This window comes from Ovis aries, chromosome 17 (genome assembly GCF_016772045.2).
Source record: "Ovis aries strain OAR_USU_Benz2616 breed Rambouillet chromosome 17, ARS-UI_Ramb_v3.0, whole genome shotgun sequence".
NCBI lineage: Eukaryota > Metazoa > Chordata > Mammalia > Artiodactyla > Bovidae > Ovis > Ovis aries.
Genome location: NC_056070.1, coordinates 66,203,508 through 66,221,423, shown reverse-complemented (window position 1 = coordinate 66,221,423; position 17,916 = coordinate 66,203,508). Strand labels below are relative to the sequence as shown.

At 51.0% G+C, this 17,916-nt stretch overlaps 1 protein-coding gene across 1 annotated transcript in view; it reads right to left on the bottom strand.

Annotated features, from left to right (window-relative positions):
- SEZ6L (seizure related 6 homolog like) overlaps positions 1-17,916 on the bottom strand; it is a 199,457-nt gene that overhangs the window by 39,030 nt on the left and 142,511 nt on the right. Inside the window, exon 10 of the mRNA XM_042234226.1 lies at positions 17,745-17,883. Coding sequence (XP_042090160.1) covers positions 17,745-17,883 — 139 coding nt within the window. The remainder of the gene's footprint in view (positions 1-17,744; positions 17,884-17,916) is intronic.

Here is a 17,916-nt window from a genome sequence, read left to right as displayed (position 1 = left end):
CTGACAGCTGCTGGATCTGTTTGCTGTCACTGAGTCCCCATCATGACGCACCCTCTTGAAGACACCCCCTCGTACAGCCTGGTGTGGCTCATCTCAGCTGCCGAAACACATCCCGTGCAACCCAGGGCAGGCTCCGGGAGGGCAGGGATGGTCCTCCAGGAAAAAGCCAAACGTTGGGAACCTCGAGGGCTCCCCCGGGCTCCCCCTGGAGGTGTGACGTAGCTGCACAGGGGCCCCGCAGCCGCCACAGGACCATGCTTGGAGCCTCTGCCCCCGCCTGGCTGCCAGACCCCACCATGTGAACTCGTGGGTTGTTTAGAGAATTAACTAAGTTGACAGAGGTGATGTGCTCTGAAGAGTTTGGCGTGCAGTAAATGAGTGCTTTCTCCAAGCCTCTGATAAGCTAATGCAATGCCAGGCACGTGGTGGGTCCTCACCGAGCACCGGCTGGAGAGGAAGTGCCAGGGTCACTGCACATCAGACAAGCGGTGTGGCTCATGGGACATCAGATCTAACTGCATCTGAGTGCCGTGGGCTCCTAGGTGAGCACCAGCAAGGCAGGGGCCAGGCTTGAGATGGGGAGTGGAGGGGGGCAGTCCCGCGGCTGCAGATGCCAAGGCTGCGAAGAGCTGGCACAGCCGAGGAGTGGAAAAGGGCATGTGCTGGGGAGGACCTGTCCTAGGACTGCGTTTCCCAGTTACCACTCACACCAACAACAGGGGAAGGGGAGTGATCAGCCAGGCAGGACGTCTGGGGAGTGCCCTAGGATGAAGCTTCTTCATCCCTCAGTGCCTGAAGTTGGGGGCAACATGTGTATGTGTGTGTGTGTGTGTGTGTGTGTGTGTGTGTGTGTATAGTTGTATAATAGAGCTCAATTTGTACACACATCATGGAAGGAGTTAATCGTCATCATCATCACAGCTGCCAAGTGGACTGCTGAGTGTGTGCATGGTGTCAGGCCCTTGCCAGGAGTTCCACCTTCCCAGGAACTCTAAGAGGTGGGGACTCTATTATTATCATCCTCCTTTTAAGGACAGGGAACTGAAGCTCACAGAAGTAAAGTGATTCATCCAAGGCCACAGAGCCAATGAGGTGCAGAGTTAGGACCTGAACTCAAAACTTCCTCTGTTGTTGTCGTTCAGTTGCTAAGTTGTGTCTCACTCTTTTCGATCCCACAGTCTGCAGCACAACAGGCTTCCCTGTCCTTCACTATCTCCCGGAGTTTGCTCAAACTCATGTCCATTGAGTTGGTGATCCTCTGTCGTCCCCTTCTCCTCCTGCCTTCTTCAATCTTTCCCAGCATCAGGATCTTTGCCAATGAGTCAGCTCTTTGTATCAGGTGGTCAGAGTATTAGAGCTTCAGCTTCAGCATCAGTCCTTCCAATGAATATTCAGGGCTGATTCCCTTTAGGATCAATAGGTTTGAGCTCCTTGCAGTTCAAGGAACTCTCAAGAATCTTCTCCAGCACCATAGTTCAAAAGCATCAACTCTTCAGTGCTCAGCCTTTTTTATGGTCCAGCTCTCACATCGTACATGACTATTGGAAAAACCATAGCTTTGACTATATGGATCTTTGTCAGCAAAGTGATGTCTCTGCTTTTTAATATGCTATCTAGGTTTGTCATAGCTTTTCTTCCAAGGAGCAAGTGTATTTTTAAATTTCATGGCTGCAGTCACCATCCTCTATGACAGGCAAAAAGAAAGTCTTTTCCTGTTCCTGAAAAAGTCTCAGGATCTTTTGAGAGTGCCTTCCACATGTTAAGAAGCATCAGGTGGAGAAAGAAACATTTTCTGATTCTTTATGCCAGGCACTGAGCCCTGGATAGAATTTATAGCTGTGGGATCATAGGCAAGTTATTTCACTTCTCTGGGCCTCAGTTTCTTCATCTGTAAAATGGGGACAATGATAGTCATCTCCTAGGGACAGTCGTGCACAGGGATATCATTTGGAGCTTCGGACTGGGACCAGGAGACCTGAGTTCTCACCCCTGCTCTTTGTTGGGTGTGGTAGCTTGAGTGCAGAAATGATTTCAAAGCTGTGGGGCCCCCTCTGTGTCTAGACCTTTTGTATGGAGGCTCCCAAATATCTGCCACCAAGAAATGGAGTCCACTTCTCCACCCCTTGAATCTGGTCTGGCCCTTGCTTTGTGATTCGCCATAGGATACCAGTGATGTCACACCAATTCCTGGTCTAGGCTCACTCAACAGGCTGAGTGCTTCTCCTCATGGCTGTGGAATGCTGGCCAGTCGCTACAGGAAGGAGCCCAAGATAGCTGGTGGACGATGAGAGACCCACAGAGTAGAGGTGAGCCATCCCAGGCTACGGCTGCCTAGACTGACAGCCAGCCCACCCCAAATACGTAAGGCCAGCCGTGGAGCCACGGGGCCACCTCCCTAGTCCATAGTTGCCCACAGACACAGGAGGGAGTCAGCTCAGACCAGGAGAACCCCCCTTGCTGACCTGCAGACTCATGAGACATGAAACAAACTTGCTGTTTCTTATCACTGAATTTGGGGGGGTTTGTTATATGGCGATAGCTGACTGAGAAGGCAATCTCAGAACAGTCTTTCCCCATCTCTGGGCCACAGTTTCCTCATGTGAAACAGGATGAAATTTGGGCTCTATGAACTGTGCTGCTCGAGATTCCCTAGAGTGTTTGGCTCTGGAAAAAAAATCCCTCCTCTCTCCACCACTGGACTGGAGGGCTTGCTTTCTATTGTGGCCATTTCTCTTCATGATTTATGCTTGCTGTGTGGATATGGCTTCCCTGGTGGCTCAGATGACAAAGAATCTGCCTGCAATGCAGGAGACCCGAGTTCGATGCCTGGGTCGGGAAGATCCCCTGGGGAAGGGAATGGCAATCCGCCCCAGTGTTCTTGCCTGGAGAATCCCATGGACAGAGGAGCCTGGCGGGCTACAGTCCACGGGGAGGCAGAGTCGGAGACGACTGACCAACTAACACATTGAGTGTCTGTGCTTCTTGGGGGCTGCCCTCAACTCTTTAAAAATATATATTAGTGGCATGCAGGAGCTTTGTTTCATCAAGCAGGATATTTCATTGCAGCACATGGGCTCTCTAGTTGTGGCTGTGGACTCTCTAGTTGTGGCTGTGGGCTCTCTAGTTGTGGTGTGTGGGCTCTCTAGTTGTGGTGTGTGGGCTCTCTAGCTGTGGTGTGTGGGCTCTCTAGTTGTGGTGTGTGGGCTCTCTAGTTGTGGTGTGTGGGCTCTCTAGTTGTGGTGTGTGGGCTCTCTAGTTGTGACTGTGGACTCTCTAGTTGTGACTGTGGACTCTCTAGTGGTGTGTGGACTCTCTAGTTGTGGTGTGTGGACTCTCTAGTTGTGGCTGTGGTCTCTCTAGTCGTGGTGTGTGGGCTCTCTAGTTGTGGCTGTGGTCTCTCTAGTTGTGGTGTGTGGGCTCTCTAGTCGTGGTGTGTGGGCTCTCTAGTTGTGACTGTGGACTCTCTAGTTGTGGTGTGTGGACTCTCTAGTTGTGGTGTGTGGACTCTCTAGTTGTGGTGTGTGGGCTCTCTAGTTGTGACTGTGGACTCTCTAGTTGTGGTGTGTAGACTCTCTAGTTGTGACGTGTAGTCTCTCTAGTTGTGGCTGTAGTCTCTCTAGTTGTGGTGTGTGGGCTCTCTAGTCGTGGTGTGTGGGCTGTGGACTCTCTAGCTGTGGTGTGTGGGCTCTCTAGTTGTGACTGTGGACTCTCTAGTTGTGGTGTGTGGGCTCTCTAGTCGTGGTGTGTGGGCTCTCTAGTTGTGGCTGTGGGCTCTCTAGTTGTGGTGTGTGGGCTCTCTAGTTGTGGTGTGTGGGCTCTCTAGTTGTGGTGTGTGGGCTCTCTAGTTGTGGCTGTGGACTCTCTAGTTGTGACGTGTAGTCTCTCTAGTTGTGGTGTGTGGGCTCTCTAGTCGTGGTGTGTGGGCTCTCTAGTTGTGGCTGTGGACTCTCTAGTTGTGGTGTGTGGACTCTCTAGTTGTGGTGTGTGGGCTCTCTAGTTGTGACTGTGGACTCTCTAGTTGTGGTGTGTAGACTCTCTAGTTGTGACGTGTAGTCTCTCTAGTTGTGGCTGTAGTCTCTCTAGTCGTGGTGGTGTGGGCTCTCTAGGTGTGGTGTGTGGGCTCTCTAGTTGTGGTGTGTGGGCTCTAGTTGTGGTGTGTGGTCTCTCTAGTTGTGGCTGTGGACTCTCTAGTTGTGACGTGTAGTCTCTCTAGTTGTGGTGTGTGGGCTCTCTAGTCGTGGTGTGTGGGCTCTCTAGTTGTGGCTGTGGTCTCTCTAGTCGTGGTGTGTGGGCTCTCTAGTTGTGGCTGTGGGCTCTCTAGTTGTGGTGTGTGGGCTCTCTGTGTGTGGGCTCTCTAGTTGTGGTGTGTGGACTCTCTAGTTGTGGTGTGTGGGCTCTCTAGTTGTGGTGTGTGGGCTCTCTAGTTGTGGCTGTGGACTCTCTAGTTGTGGTGTGTGGGCTCTCTAGTTGTGGTGTGTGGGCTCTCTAGTTGTGACTGTGGACTCTCTAGTTGTGGTGTGTGGACTCTCTAGTTGTGGTGTGTGGGCTCTCTAGTTGTGACTGTGGACTCTCTAGTTGTGGTGTGTAGACTCTCTAGTTGTGACGTGTAGTCTCTCTAGTTGTGGTGTGTGGGCTCTCTAGGTGTGGTGTGTGGGCTCTCTAGTTGTGGCTGTGGACTCTCAGTTGTGGTGTGTGGGCTCTAGTTGTGGTGTGTGGGCTCTCTAGTTGTGGTGTGTGGGCTCTCTAGTTGTGGTGTGTGGGCTCTCTAGTTGTGGCTGTGGACTCCCTAGTTGTGACGTGTAGTCTCTCTAGTTGTGGTGTGTGGGCTCTCTAGTCGTGGTGTGTGGGCTCTCTAGTTGTGGCTGTGGGCTCTCTAGTCGTGGTGTGTGGGCTCTCTAGTTGTGGCTGTGGACTCTCTAGTTGTGACATGTAGTCTCTCTAGTTGTGGCTGTGGACTCTCTAGCTGTGGTGTGTGGGCTCTCTAGTTGTGACTGTGGACTCTCTAGTTGTGGTGTGTGGACTCTCTAGTTGTGGTGTGTGGGCTCTCTAGTTGTGACTGTGGGCTCTCTAGTTGTGGTGTGTGGACTCTCTAGTTGTGACGTGTAGTCTCTCTAGTTGTGGCTGTAGTCTCTCTAGTTGTGGTGTATGGACTCTCTAGTTGTGGTGTGTGGGCTCTCTAGTTGTGGCTGTGGTCTCTCTAGTCGTGGTGTGTGGGCTCTCTAGTTGTGGCTGTTGGCTCTCTAGTTGTGGTGTGTGGGCTCTCTAGTTGTGGCTGTGGGCTCTCTAGTCGTGGTGTGTGGGCTCTCTAGTTGTGGCTGTGGACTCTCTAGTCGTGGTGTGTGGGCTCTCTAGTTGTGGCTGTGGACTCTCTAGTTGTGACATGTAGTCTCTCTAGTTGTGGCTGTGGACTCTCTAGCTGTGGTGTGTGGGCTCTCTAGTTGTGACTGTGGACTCTCTAGTTGTGGTGTGTAGACTCTCTAGTTGTGACGTGTAGTCTCTCTAGTTGTGGCTGTAGTCTCTCTAGTCGTGGTGTGTGGGCTCTCTAGGTGTGGTGTGTGGGCTCTCTAGTTGTGGCTGTGGACTCTCTAGTTGTGGTGTGTGGGCTCTAGTTGTGGTGTGTGGGCTCTCTAGTTGTGGTGTGTGGGCTCTCTAGTCGTGGTGTGTGGGCTCTCTAGTTGTGGCTGTGGTCTCTCTAGTCGTGGTGTGTGGGCTCTCTAGTTGTGGTGTGTGGACTCTCTAGTTGTGACGTGTAGTCTCTCTAGTTGTGGCTGTGGGCTCTCTAGTTGTGGTGTGTGGGCTCTCTAGTTGTGGTGTGTGGACTCTCTAGTTGTGGCTGTAGTCTCTCTAGTCGTGGTGTGTGGGCTCTCTAGTTGTGGTGTGTGGGCTCTCTAGTTGTGGCTGTGGGCTCTCTAGTTGTGGTGTGTGGGCTCTAGTTGTGGTGTATGGACTCTCTAGTTGTGGTGTGTGGGCTCTCTAGTCGTGGTGTGTGGGCTCTCTAGTTGTGGCTGTGGTCTCTCTAGTCGTGGTGTGTGGGCTCTCTAGTTGTGGCTGTGCGCTCTCTAGTTGTGGTGTGTGGGCTCTCTAGTTGTGGTGTGTGGGCTCTCTAGTTGTGGTGTGTGGGCTCTCTAGTTGTGGTGTGTGGGCTCTCTAGTTGTGGTGTGTGGACTCTCTAGTCGTGGTGTGTGGTCTCTCTAGTCGTGGCTGTGGACTCTCTAGTTGTGACGTGTAGTCTCTCTAGTTGTGGTGTGTGGGCTCTCTAGTTGTGGCTGTGGACTCTCTAGTTGTGACGTGTAGTCTCTCTAGTTGTGGTGTGTGGGCTCTCTAGTCGTGGTGTGTGGGCTCTCTAGTTGTGGCTGTGGGCTCTCTAGGTGTGGTGTGTGGACTCTCTAGTTGTGGCTGTGGACTCTCTAGTTGTGGTGTGTGGACTCTCTAGTTGTGACTGTGGGCTCTCTAGTCGTGGTGTGGGCTCTCTAGTTGTGGCTGTGGGCTCTCTAGGTGTGGTGTGTGGACTCTCTAGTTGTGGCTGTGGACTCTCTAGTTGTGGTGTGTGGACTCTCTAGTTTTGGCTGTGGGCTCTCTATTGTGGTGTGTGGGCTCTCTAGTTGTGAAGTGTAGTCTCTGTAGTTGTGGCTGTGGGCTCTCTAGTTGTGACATGTAGTCTCTCTAGTCGTGGTGTGTGGGCTCTCTAGGTGTGGTGTGTGGGCTCTCTAGTTGTGGCTGTGGACTCTCTAGTTGTGGTGTGTGGTCTCTCTAGTTGTGGTGTGTGGGCTCTCTAGTTGTGGTGTGTGGGCTCTCTAGTTGTGGCTGTGGGCTCTCTAGTTGTGGTGTGTGGGCTCTAGTTGTGGTGTATGGACTCTCTAGTTGTGGTGTGTGGGCTCTCTAGTTGTGGCTGTGGTCTCTCTAGTCGTGGTGTGTGGGCTCTCTAGTTGTGGCTGTGGGCTCTCTAGTTGTGGTGTGTGGGCTCTCTAGTTGTGGCTGTGGTCTCTCTAGTCGTGGTGTGTGGGCTCTCTAGTTGTGGCTGTGGGCTCTCTAGTTGTGGTGTGTGGGCTCTCTAGTTGTGGCTGTGGACTCTCTAGCTGTGGTGTGTGGGCTCTCTAGTTGTGACTGTGGACTCTCTAGTTGTGGTGTGTGGACTCTCTAGTTGTGGTGTGTGGGCTCTAGTTGTGGTGTGTGGGCTCTCTAGTTGTGGTGTGTGGGCTCTAGTTGTGGTGTGTGGTCTCTCTAGTTGTGGCTGTGGACTCTCTAGTTGTGACGTGTAGTCTCTCTAGTTGTGGTGTGTGGGCTCTCTAGTCGTGGTGTGTGGGCTCTCTAGTTGTGGCTGTGGTCTCTCTAGTCGTGGTGTGTGGGCTCTCTAGTTGTGGCTGTGGTCTCTCTAGTCGTGGTGTGTGGGCTCTCTAGTTGTGGTGTGTGGACTCTCTAGTTGTGACGTGTAGTCTCTCTAGTTGTGGCTGTGGGCTCTCTAGTTGTGGTGTGTGGACTCTCTAGTTGTGGTGTGTGGGCTCTCTAGTTGTGGCTGTGGGCTCTCTAGTTGTGGTGTGTGGGCTCTAGTTGTGGTGTATGGACTCTCTAGTTGTGGTGTGTGGGCTCTCTAGTCGTGGTGTGTGGGCTCTCTAGTTGTGGCTGTGGGCTCTCTAGTTGTGGTGTGTGGGCTCTCTAGCTGTGGTGTGTGGGCTCTCTAGTTGTGGTGTGTGGGCTCTCTAGTTGTGGTGTGTGGGCTCTCTAGTTGTGGTGTGTGGACTCTCTAGTCGTGGTGTGTGGTCTCTCTAGTCGTGGCTGTGGACTCTCTAGTTGTGACGTGTAGTCTCTCTAGTTGTGGTGTGTGGGCTCTCTAGTTGTGGCTGTGGACTCTCTAGTTGTGACGTGTAGTCTCTCTAGTTGTGGTGTGTGGGCTCTCTAGTCGTGGTGTGTGGGCTCTCTAGTTGTGGCTGTGGGCTCTCTAGGTGTGGTGTGTGGACTCTCTAGTTGTGGCTGTGGACTCTCTAGTTGTGGTGTGTGGACTCTCTAGTTGTGACTGTGGGCTCTCTAGTCGTGGTGTGTGGGCTCTCTAGTTGTGGCTGTGGGCTCTCTAGGTGTGGTGTGTGGACTCTCTAGTTGTGGCTGTGGACTCTCTAGTTGTGGTGTGTGGACTCTCTAGTTGTGGCTGTGGGCTCTCTAGTTGTGGTGTGTGGGCTCTCTAGTTGTGAAGTGTAGTCTCTGTAGTTGTGGCTGTGGGCTCTCTAGTTGTGGTGTATGGACTCTCTAGTCGTGGTGTGTGGGCTCTCTAGGTGTGGTGTGTGGGCTCTCTAGTTGTGGCTGTGGACTCTCTAGTCGTGGTGTGTGGTCTCTCTAGTTGTGGTGTGTGGGCTCTCTAGGTGTGGTGTGTGGGCTCTCTAGTTGTGACTGTGGACTCTCTAGTTGTGGCTGTGGGCTCTCTAGTTGTGGTGTGTGGGCTCTCTAGGTGTGGTGTGTGGGCTCTCTAGTTGTGACTGTGGACTCTCTAGTTGTGGTGTGTGGGCTCTCTAGGTGTGACATGTAGTCTCTCTAGTTGTGGTGTGTAGTCTCTCTAGTCGTGGTGTGTGGGCTCTCTAGTTGTGGTGTGTGGGCTCTCTAGTTGTGGCTGTGGACTCTCTAGTTGTGACATGTAGTCTCTCTAGTTGTGACTGTGGGCTCTCTAGTCGTGGTGTGTGGGCTCTCTAGTTGTGGCTGTGGGCTCTCTAGGTGTGGTGTGTGGACTCTCTAGTTGTGGCTGTGGACTCTCTAGTTGTGGTGTGTGGACTCTCTAGTTGTGGTGTGTGGGCTCTCTAGTTGTGGTGTGTGGGCTCTCTAGTCGTGGTGTGTGGGCTCTCTAGTTGTGGTGTGTGGTCTCTCTAGTTGTGACTGTGGGCTCTCTAGTTGTGGTGTGTGGGCTCTCTAGTTGTGGTGTGTGGGCTCTCTAGTTGTGGTGTATGGACTCTCTAGTCGTGGTGTGTGAACTCTCTAGGTGTGGTGTGTGGGCTCTCTAGTTGTGGTGTGTGGGCTCTCTAGTTGTGGTGTGTGGGCTCTCTAGTTGTGGTGTGTGGGCTCTCTAGTTGTGGTGTGTGGACTCTCTAGTTGTGGTGTGTGGACTCTCTAGTTGTGACTGTGGGCTCTCTAGTTGTGGTGTGTGGGCTCTCTAGTTGTGGCTGTGGACTCTCTAGTCGTGGTGTGTGGTCTCTTTAGTTGCGTGTGGGCTCTCTAGTTGTGCTGCGCAGGCTCCAGAGTGCTTGGGCTCAGCAGTGGTGGCACTTAGGATCTTAGTTCCCCAACCAGAGATCGTAACCCTGTCCCTCATATTGCAGTGTGGACTCTTAACCACTGGACCAGCAGGGAAGTGCCTGCCCTCAACTCTCAGCTCTCCCTTCTTGCTTGGCTTTTGGGCTGAGTTCTCACCGCGCAAAGAAGCTATATCTGTTTGATGAACAGGAGTGCCCCTGGACAGGCACTTAATTTTTAGGGCTTGGAATTGACTTAGTGCAGAATGGGTTGGCAGCAGCTGAAGAGACATATTCCACAGCTATCAATCATATGGTTACTGGGGTTTGTTATTAGGTTCTTTTATTTCTTGGCTGATGGATTGTGCTGGGGTCCATAAACAGGGAGAGACTTGGGGCTGTGCTCCACTGTGGACCCAAGAAAAGCAAACTGGAGCTTGGCTGAAATTTCATTTTTCCAGAAATATATATATATATATATATATATGAAGTAGGTGTCCAGGAAAAGGGAGGAGGGCATCTCTTTGAGCCTCACTTTTTCCTTCTGTAAAATGAGTCAAGGGATTTTCTCCTTTGCTGAACACCTCATTACCATTTACTGTGTGGTTATAATATTGGATTTTGGCCCCAGAGACCTGGGTTCAAATCCCGCTTGGTTTCTTTCTAGCTGTGTGACCGTGGGCAAGTGACTTCACCTCTCTGAGCCTCTTGAGTTTTCCCATCTGTAAAATGGGGGCAATCACAACGTGATCACACACGTTTCTCAAGTGAGAGTTAAATGACTTGAAGAGCACTTAGTGGCTGGCAAACAGGAAGTGCTCAATGAATTTAGATACTGATTTTGACGCCAATGATAACTGCCATCATCATTCAAGAAATAATTCCTGCCAAGTGTTTGCCATAAAGTCTGGCATATAGTAGGGATGACTATTTGCCAATTTGATGCCAGAAACCTTACTGAGAACTTTACATGTTTAATAAGCATACACACTCAAGATCTCTCTCTCTTTTATTCAACAGATATTTATTGAGCACTTACTGTGTGCCAGGCCCTGGGGATATAAACAAAATATCCCATTGCAAGGCAGCCACCTTCTGCCACCTTCCTGAAAATGCAGAGTCTGTAGGCAGCAGAGTCAGGGTTGAAAGGAACTCTCTCTGACCCTAAAAGAGGTGATACTCACTCTAATGGCAGAAAGTGAAGAGGAATTAAGAACCTCTTGATGAGGGTTAAAGAGGAGAGTGTAAAAGCTGGCTTCAAACTCAAACTTCAAAAAATGAAGATCATGGCATCTGGTCCCCTCACTTCATGGCAAACAGATGGGGAAATGTAGAAGCGGTGGCAGATCTTACTTTCTTGGGCTCCAAAATCACTTCGGATGGTGACTGTAGCCACAAAATTAAAAGACGCTTGCTCCTTGGAAGAAAAGCTGTGACAAACCTAGACGGAGTATTAAAAAGCAGAGACATCACTTTGCCAACAAAGATCCATATAGTATAAGCTACGGTTTTTCCAATAGTCATATATGCATGTGAGAACTGGACCATAAAGAAGGCTGAGCACCAAAAAATTGATGCTTTCACATTGTGGTGTTGGAGAAGACTCTTGAGAGTCCCTTGGACTGCAAGGAGATCCAACCAATCCATCCTAAAGGAAATCAACCCTCAAAATTCACTGGAAGGACTGATGCTGAAGCTCTAATACTTTGGCCACCTGATGCAAAGAGCCAACTCATTGGGAAATACTCTGATGCTGGGAAAGGCTGAGACAGAGGATGAAATGGTTGGATGGCATCACTGACTCAATGGATATGAGTTTGAGCAAACTCCAGGAGATAATGAAGGACAGGGAAGCCTGGTATGCTGCAGTCCATGGGGTCTTGAAGAGTCAGACACGACTTAGCTACTGAACAACAACTCTTTGACTCTAGAAGCTTCGTGTCTGGCAGGCGGCACCTCCAAGCTTGTGGCCCCAGGGCTCAGCTCTTGCAGCCACGCTCAGGCTGTCTTTCAGGGCCTAACTCTAACTTGCTGTGCAGTGCTGGGCAAGCCACCTTCCCTCTCTGGGCCTCCTGCCAGGTATTCCATCCTTGAGCCTCTTCTCCAAGCACGCCTTAGTTTCTTTATTCCCTGTTTTATGCTTTACGTTTTGAGAGAGCAAGAAGGAGAAAGAAGAGAGAGGATTCAGGGACTTCCATGCTGGTCCAGTCACTGAGGCTGTATGCTCCCAACACAGGGGGCCAGGGTCCAATGCCCGCTCAGGGAACTAGGTCTCTTAGCTGTGGTAAGACCCTATGTGTTGCAAAGACGACCAAAGATCCTGTGTACTGCAACTAAGGCCCTGGCACAGCCAAATAAATAAATAAATATATTAAAAAATAAATTCTGAAGGATTTAAAAGATTCACATCCAGACGCACTTTAGGGTAAGCAGCAGATTCCTGACGGAACTGGGAAGTACAAGGTGGGTCAGGGACTAGGTATTTTGGGTGTGAAGGAGGTACAGTCTGGGGGCTCCTGACTCATCTCACCCACCTTCTTATCTATGATACTGACAACACAATTAGAGGGTTCTAATTACTGCTGCTCCTTGGAAGAAAAGCTATGACCAAGCTAGATAGCATATTAAAAAGCAGAGACATTACTTTACCGACAAAGGTCCAAATAGTCAAAGCTATGGTTTTTCCAATAGTCATGTATGGATACGAGAGTTGGACCATAAAGGAGGCTGAGCACTGATGAATTGATGCTTTTGAACTGCGGTGTTGGAGAAGACTCTTCAGAGTCCCTTGGACTGCAAAGAGATCCAACCAGTCCATCCTAAAGGAAATCAGTCCTGGGTGTTCATTGGAAGGACTGATACTGAAACTGAAGCTCCAATAGTTTGGCCACCCGATGCAAAGGCCAACTCACTGGAAAAGACCCTGATGCTGGGGAAGATTGAAGGTAGGAGGAGAAGCGGACGACAGAAGATGAGAAGCTTGGATGGTATCACTGACTCAATGGACATGAGTTTGAGCAAGCTCTGGGAGTTGGTGGTGGACTGGGAAGCCTAGCATGCTGCAGTCTATGGGGTCACAGAGTCGGACAGGACTGAGCCACCGAACTGAACTGAACTGAACTGAACTGAACTGAACAGGGCAACTGCTGCAGTTCAGGGCATCCTGTAACACTGCTTGAGTCCTTTGTTCACAGGGGCCGCTCGGGCAATGCCCTTCTGCCATTACAGTTTGACCAAAGGACACTCCTCAGAATCCTGCTTGGAGGGCACCCTCTCTGTGACACTTCCATAACCCCAGTGCCCCACCCACCCCTCCAGCCACAGCACTGTGCCTGTATTCCGCGGGGTTGTCTGTTTATGGTCCTACTTCCCTTCCTGACCTATGAGTTGTTGGAGGCCGGGGAGCCTTCCGGCTTCATCACTGAGACATATAGCTGATGCCCCCAAAAGGCTGCTCAAGTCAATGCAAGTGGAGGCTACGGTGTGCACACCAACCCTGGCGCTGTCCTTCCCCAGCTGTGTGACCTGAAGCAGCCGCTTCACTCTCTGTGGTGTCATTCCCAAATCCACAAAGCAGTGGGGATCAAGATGGACTCACGAGGATCCCTGGCACCTGCAGTCCTCATTTGCTGCTGCTGCTGCTGCTGCTGCTGCTAAGTCGCTTCAGTCGTGTCTGACTCTGTGCGACCCCATAGACGGCAGCCCACCAGGCTACCCCGTCCCTGGGATTCTCCAGGCAAGAACACTGGAGTGGGTTGCCATTTCCTTCTCCAATGAATGAAAGTGAAAAGTGAAAGTGAAGTCGCTCAGTCATGTCCGACTCTTCGCGACCCCATGGACTGCAGCCCACCAGGCTCCTCTGTCCATGGCATTTGCCAGGCAAGAGTACTGGAGGGGGGTGCCATTGCCTTCTCCGAGTCCTCATTTAAGAAGCGCCAACTACACGCCGGGCCCCATGTGATGCGCTCTGCGTACGTTATCTCTAAATTTGGGTAATTACCCCTCTGCAATTATCTCTGCTCACATTAGCACTAAATTATGTAATTATTATCTCCATGTAATAATGTTCACATTCATTATTGCTCGCTGGGATGAATGATGCAGCTCAGGGCCCGGCACGCAGTAGGTCTTTCATCATTAGTCATGATGACTAATTAGAGCCGCTATCCTAATGCCCACAGCATCAAGAGATGGGCCCAGAAGACAAGGGGGAGAAGAGTCTCCTCTCGCGGGCCACAGGTGGCTGAGGGCCTCATGACTCAGCAAACATTCCAGCACCTACCACAGGCCACCTACCCAGCTGGTCCAGCAGCGCAAACTCCTTCCCCTTCCCCGATGTGATAAATAACAATTGCAAACACTTAGGCCACGTGAGGGGCCCTGAGGATGGAATTATTTTTACTATCAAAGCCAAATTGGTTTACTAAAACTGTCAGCGGAAACCAAGCAAGATAAATTAAAGCCAGCAGCTCCTGGGCTGCGTGGCTTCCTCGCTAGTGAGATGCTATTTTCTCTCCCTCCGTGGGAGGAAGCGGGCGCCAGGCCCAGATACTGCTCTGCCAAGTGTGTGCTGGGGTTTGCCGTGGAGAGACCCAGGCTGGTGACCCCGAGGGCTCAGCTCCCTCTTGCCATGCTTTAATCCTGTTAGCTGCCTGAACCCCTTCCCCTGCTGCCTGGTTTGGGCACGTCCAGACTCCCTGATGTGGCCTTCAAGGCCCTGCCTCATCCCACGGCTTCCTCATTGGTGTCGTGCCCCCTCTATCTCTGAGCTCCAGACACACAGGCTAGGTCCTCTCACAGGCTGGCAAAGACCCCAGGCCCTGGAGACATGGCAAGCAGAGTTTGAATCCCAGCCATGTGATCACAGTCACCATTCTACTTCTATGCACGTGTGTGTGTTCAGTCGCTCCGTCGTGTCTGACTCTTTGTGAACCCCATGGACTGTAGCCTGCAGGGCTCCTCTGTCCATGGGATTTGCCAGGCAAGAATACTGGAGTGGGTTGCCACTGCCTTCTCTAGGAGAGCTTCCCGATCCAGGGACTGAACCCGCATTTCCTGCATCAGCTGGAGGATTCTTTACCACTGAGCCACCTGGGAAGCCCTCTACGTCAATGAGTTTGTTCATCTGTAAAGTGGAGATAACCACCAGACTTGCTGCCTGCGTTTGTTCACAAGGGATGTGAATGCCTGGGATGCAGTAAACGCTCAGCATATATTCCATGTTATGGATGAATAATAAGAGAGTCACGCCTCCTGCTTCTGGACCTTAGCGCATGCTGTTCCTTTTGGCTGGAACACTGTTCCCTCCATCTTTGCCTATCTTCTGCCTGTTACAGTTCACAGGCAGTGTGCTGGAACCAGTGGCTCCTTCTGGGTCATACGAGCTGATTGTTAAGGGTCCAGGCATTTGGTGAGCCTGTTGATGTTGTGTTGATTGCTTGAAACTGGTTTCACAGCGTAAGTATCTACATCGAGGAAATTGGCAAATGCTGCACATCGGGGAGCTGCTCCCCAGTCCACCAGCCAAGAAAAGCCGCTGTGGAACCTTGACCAGCGTCCTCCTGCTCTAGAATAACCCCATGTCTTTCGGGTCTGAGCAGCTGGCAGGATGGACGACTCCTTTCTGAGATGGGAAGATGAGTCGAAACAGGTTTGGAGAAAGGGAATCAAGGGGTTGAAGTCTGGGGACTTCATTGGAGATGCCTCTTGGACATCGACGTGAAGAGGTGAGAAAGCAGGTGGAAATAAGGTGAGCTATATAATAGCTGTATATTCCACCTAGGATTACTTGGAGGAGCAAATTAATTAACACTTGAGAATAACCTTGCAGACAGTAAGTACTCAATGATGAAAAATAGCTTTCCTCACCGCCTCCATGAGAAACGACCTTAACCACTGTCTAGACTTGTAGTTCCTCAAGTCCAAATCTGGTAGGGAGATACTTCTTATAAAAAGGGGACATTATTTCTAAAAATTGAGTTTATATTAGAGAAATGCAAATCAAAACTACCATGAGGTACTGCCTCACACTGGTCAGAATGGCTTTGTTAAAATGTCTACAAATAACAAATGCTGGAGAGGGCGTGGGGAAGAGAGAGTGCTCCTACACTGTCGGTGGTGATGTAAACTGGTGAGCCCCGTGGGGAGCAGTATGGAGGCCCCTCATAGCACTGAAGCTACAGCTGCCATACGATCCAGCAACCTTACTTCGGGCACGCAGCCTGACAAAACCATCGATATAATTTGCAGAGATAAATGCACCCCAGTGCTCACTGCAGCAGTGTTCACAGCAGCCAAGACATGGCAGCCACGTGAATGTCTATCAGCAGGTGAACGGGTAAAGAAGAGGCGGTGCATATACACGCGGGAGCGCTCCTGAGCCATGATAAGGAGCGACACACCGCCACCCGCAGTGACACGGCTAGACCCAGAGACGGCCATGGTAAGTGAAGCAAGTCGAAGGCAAACACCATACGACGTCACTTCTACGTGGGATCTAGAACACGACCCAAACAAACGCATCAAGGAAGAAACAGGCACACCGAGAACAGACTTCCGGCTCCCGAGGGCGAAGGGGGTGGGGGAGGGAAGGGTTGGGAGTTTGGGATTAGCAGATGCAAACTGTTATACATAGGATGGATAAAAAACAAGGGCTCATGGTAGAGCACAGGGAACTGTATTCACTATCCCGCGATAAACCATAATGGAAAAGCGTGTGAAACAATACATGTGACCCCTACCCAACCTCCACACTCCAGACACACCGAACTCCCGTTTAGCCACTAACTGGGCCACTTTCTCTCTCATTTCCAGACTTTGCACATGCTGAACTCACTGTCTGGACCCTCTTCATTTCTCTTCATCACTTGCGTATCTTCTTTCATCCCATCCCAGAAGTCACTACCTCCTGAAAGCCCTCCATGATCTCACACAGATGCCTGCTCTCCCCATCATTGCTCTTATCACACTGCACAAAGTTTCATGTCCTCATTCACTAGACAGTGAGGGCGGAGACAGTTCCACCTTTCTCACAACTGTATCTCCAGTGCCTAGCCTAGTGCTGCCACACAGTAAGTGCACAGCAATTTTTTTTTCAGAGTTTATAGAGACCACTCAACCCACTCTTTTCCAATATAAGCTTTACTGCTGAGTTGGCAACTATCAGAGCCTTTTCAGTGCTTGGCTCATAGCAGATACTCAGAAAACATGTCTTGAATGAATAAACACTTCATTCCAGGCTCTAGAAGTCAGACAGCTAAGAATGGGAGAAAGGGGGTGACTTATCATTGAGGATGGAGGGAGGCAGTGGGCAAGGGAGGCTCCTTGCCTCCAGTAGCCACAAAACACCCATGTTCCAGGAATCTCATTATAGATGAGAAAAGCCAAGGCCCAGAGAGAAGTCCAGAGTCTCACAGCTGGAGGTGGAGGAGACGAGACTCAGGTTGGCCCGACCCCAAGGCCGCCAGAGGCAACTGTGCACATCTATGACTCAGGGCAGCCTCTGAGGACACTCCTGCCTCCAAGGGACTGCTCCAAAGACAGTCACTCTTAGTCTTGCAAATCATCTTCCTCTTGCCAGGCTCCTCTGCAAAGCCAGGCAACCCCGGAGTTCTGCTTCCCAGTCAAGCGGGTTCTACTTCAGGCTTGTGGGGAGAGCTGACCCCCAGAGGTCCTGTCTGCATCCAGAGAGGCCCTCCCGAACTTGGCACCCAACCATGTGTCTGAGTCTGCTGGCAAGCCCTTTCTTCTGCTTTTCTAGACACCACTGTCTGTCTCTGTACCCTTCTCCCGATCCCTGCGGACTTAGAGAGGGCAAGTTCTGGATGGAGCATCTAATAGGTTCCCTCACTGAGTATTGGAAAACAGACACACAGCCAGGGAAAGTCCATTCATTATAACATGTCTTTTTCATTCGGCAGTCACTGTCTGAGCGTCTGCTGTGTTCAGGCTCTGTGTAAGATGTCGGAGAAGAGATGAATCAGACCAGGTCCTGACTGCAAGGACCTTCTGCTCTAGTTGAGTGATCAGACGGGAAAACAAACTGCTGTGTGTCTTAGACTTCCTCCTCTGCCTGACCATCCTGGCCATCCGGGCCTCTGAAAATGCTGTCCTTGCTCTGGCACAGGGCCTTCAGGGGATTCCGTTCCTTTTGAATATGTTCACTCCAATTCATCTTTACATTCTGAGCTTTCTCAGATCCTCCAGGAAAGGCTTCCCTGACCTTCCTCTTGACGTCAGATCTCCACTATAGAATCGCATAGCATCAGGTGCCTTTCCTTACAAAGGTGCATTACCAAAGTTACACTGATGCATCTCCTCATTAAGTGCATGCTTCCTGAGCAGACTGAATTTCCTGAGGACAGGAGCTCTTTCTGGGTGTGTACGATGTTGTTTCCCCACCATAGGGACCCCAGTTATTTGCACAGCCCCTGACACACAGGAGGTGCTTGATTAATAGTGGTCAAAACAATCAAGCAGGAGCAATTTCTTCCCCAACTGGCTAGACCTGGGGGTCCCCCCATCAGAAACACTCACAACTGGATGTCTAAGAAGATCCGCTTCTCCTCGCCGACATGGATCTTCCAGATACAGTCTTCACCCTCCACGTAGGGCTCCGGCCAGTTTGGTGACAGCACCACCCCGGCCACAGCAGAGAGCTCCCCACCACACATGGCTGTAAAAGGCGCAGACAGACAGACATGATGCA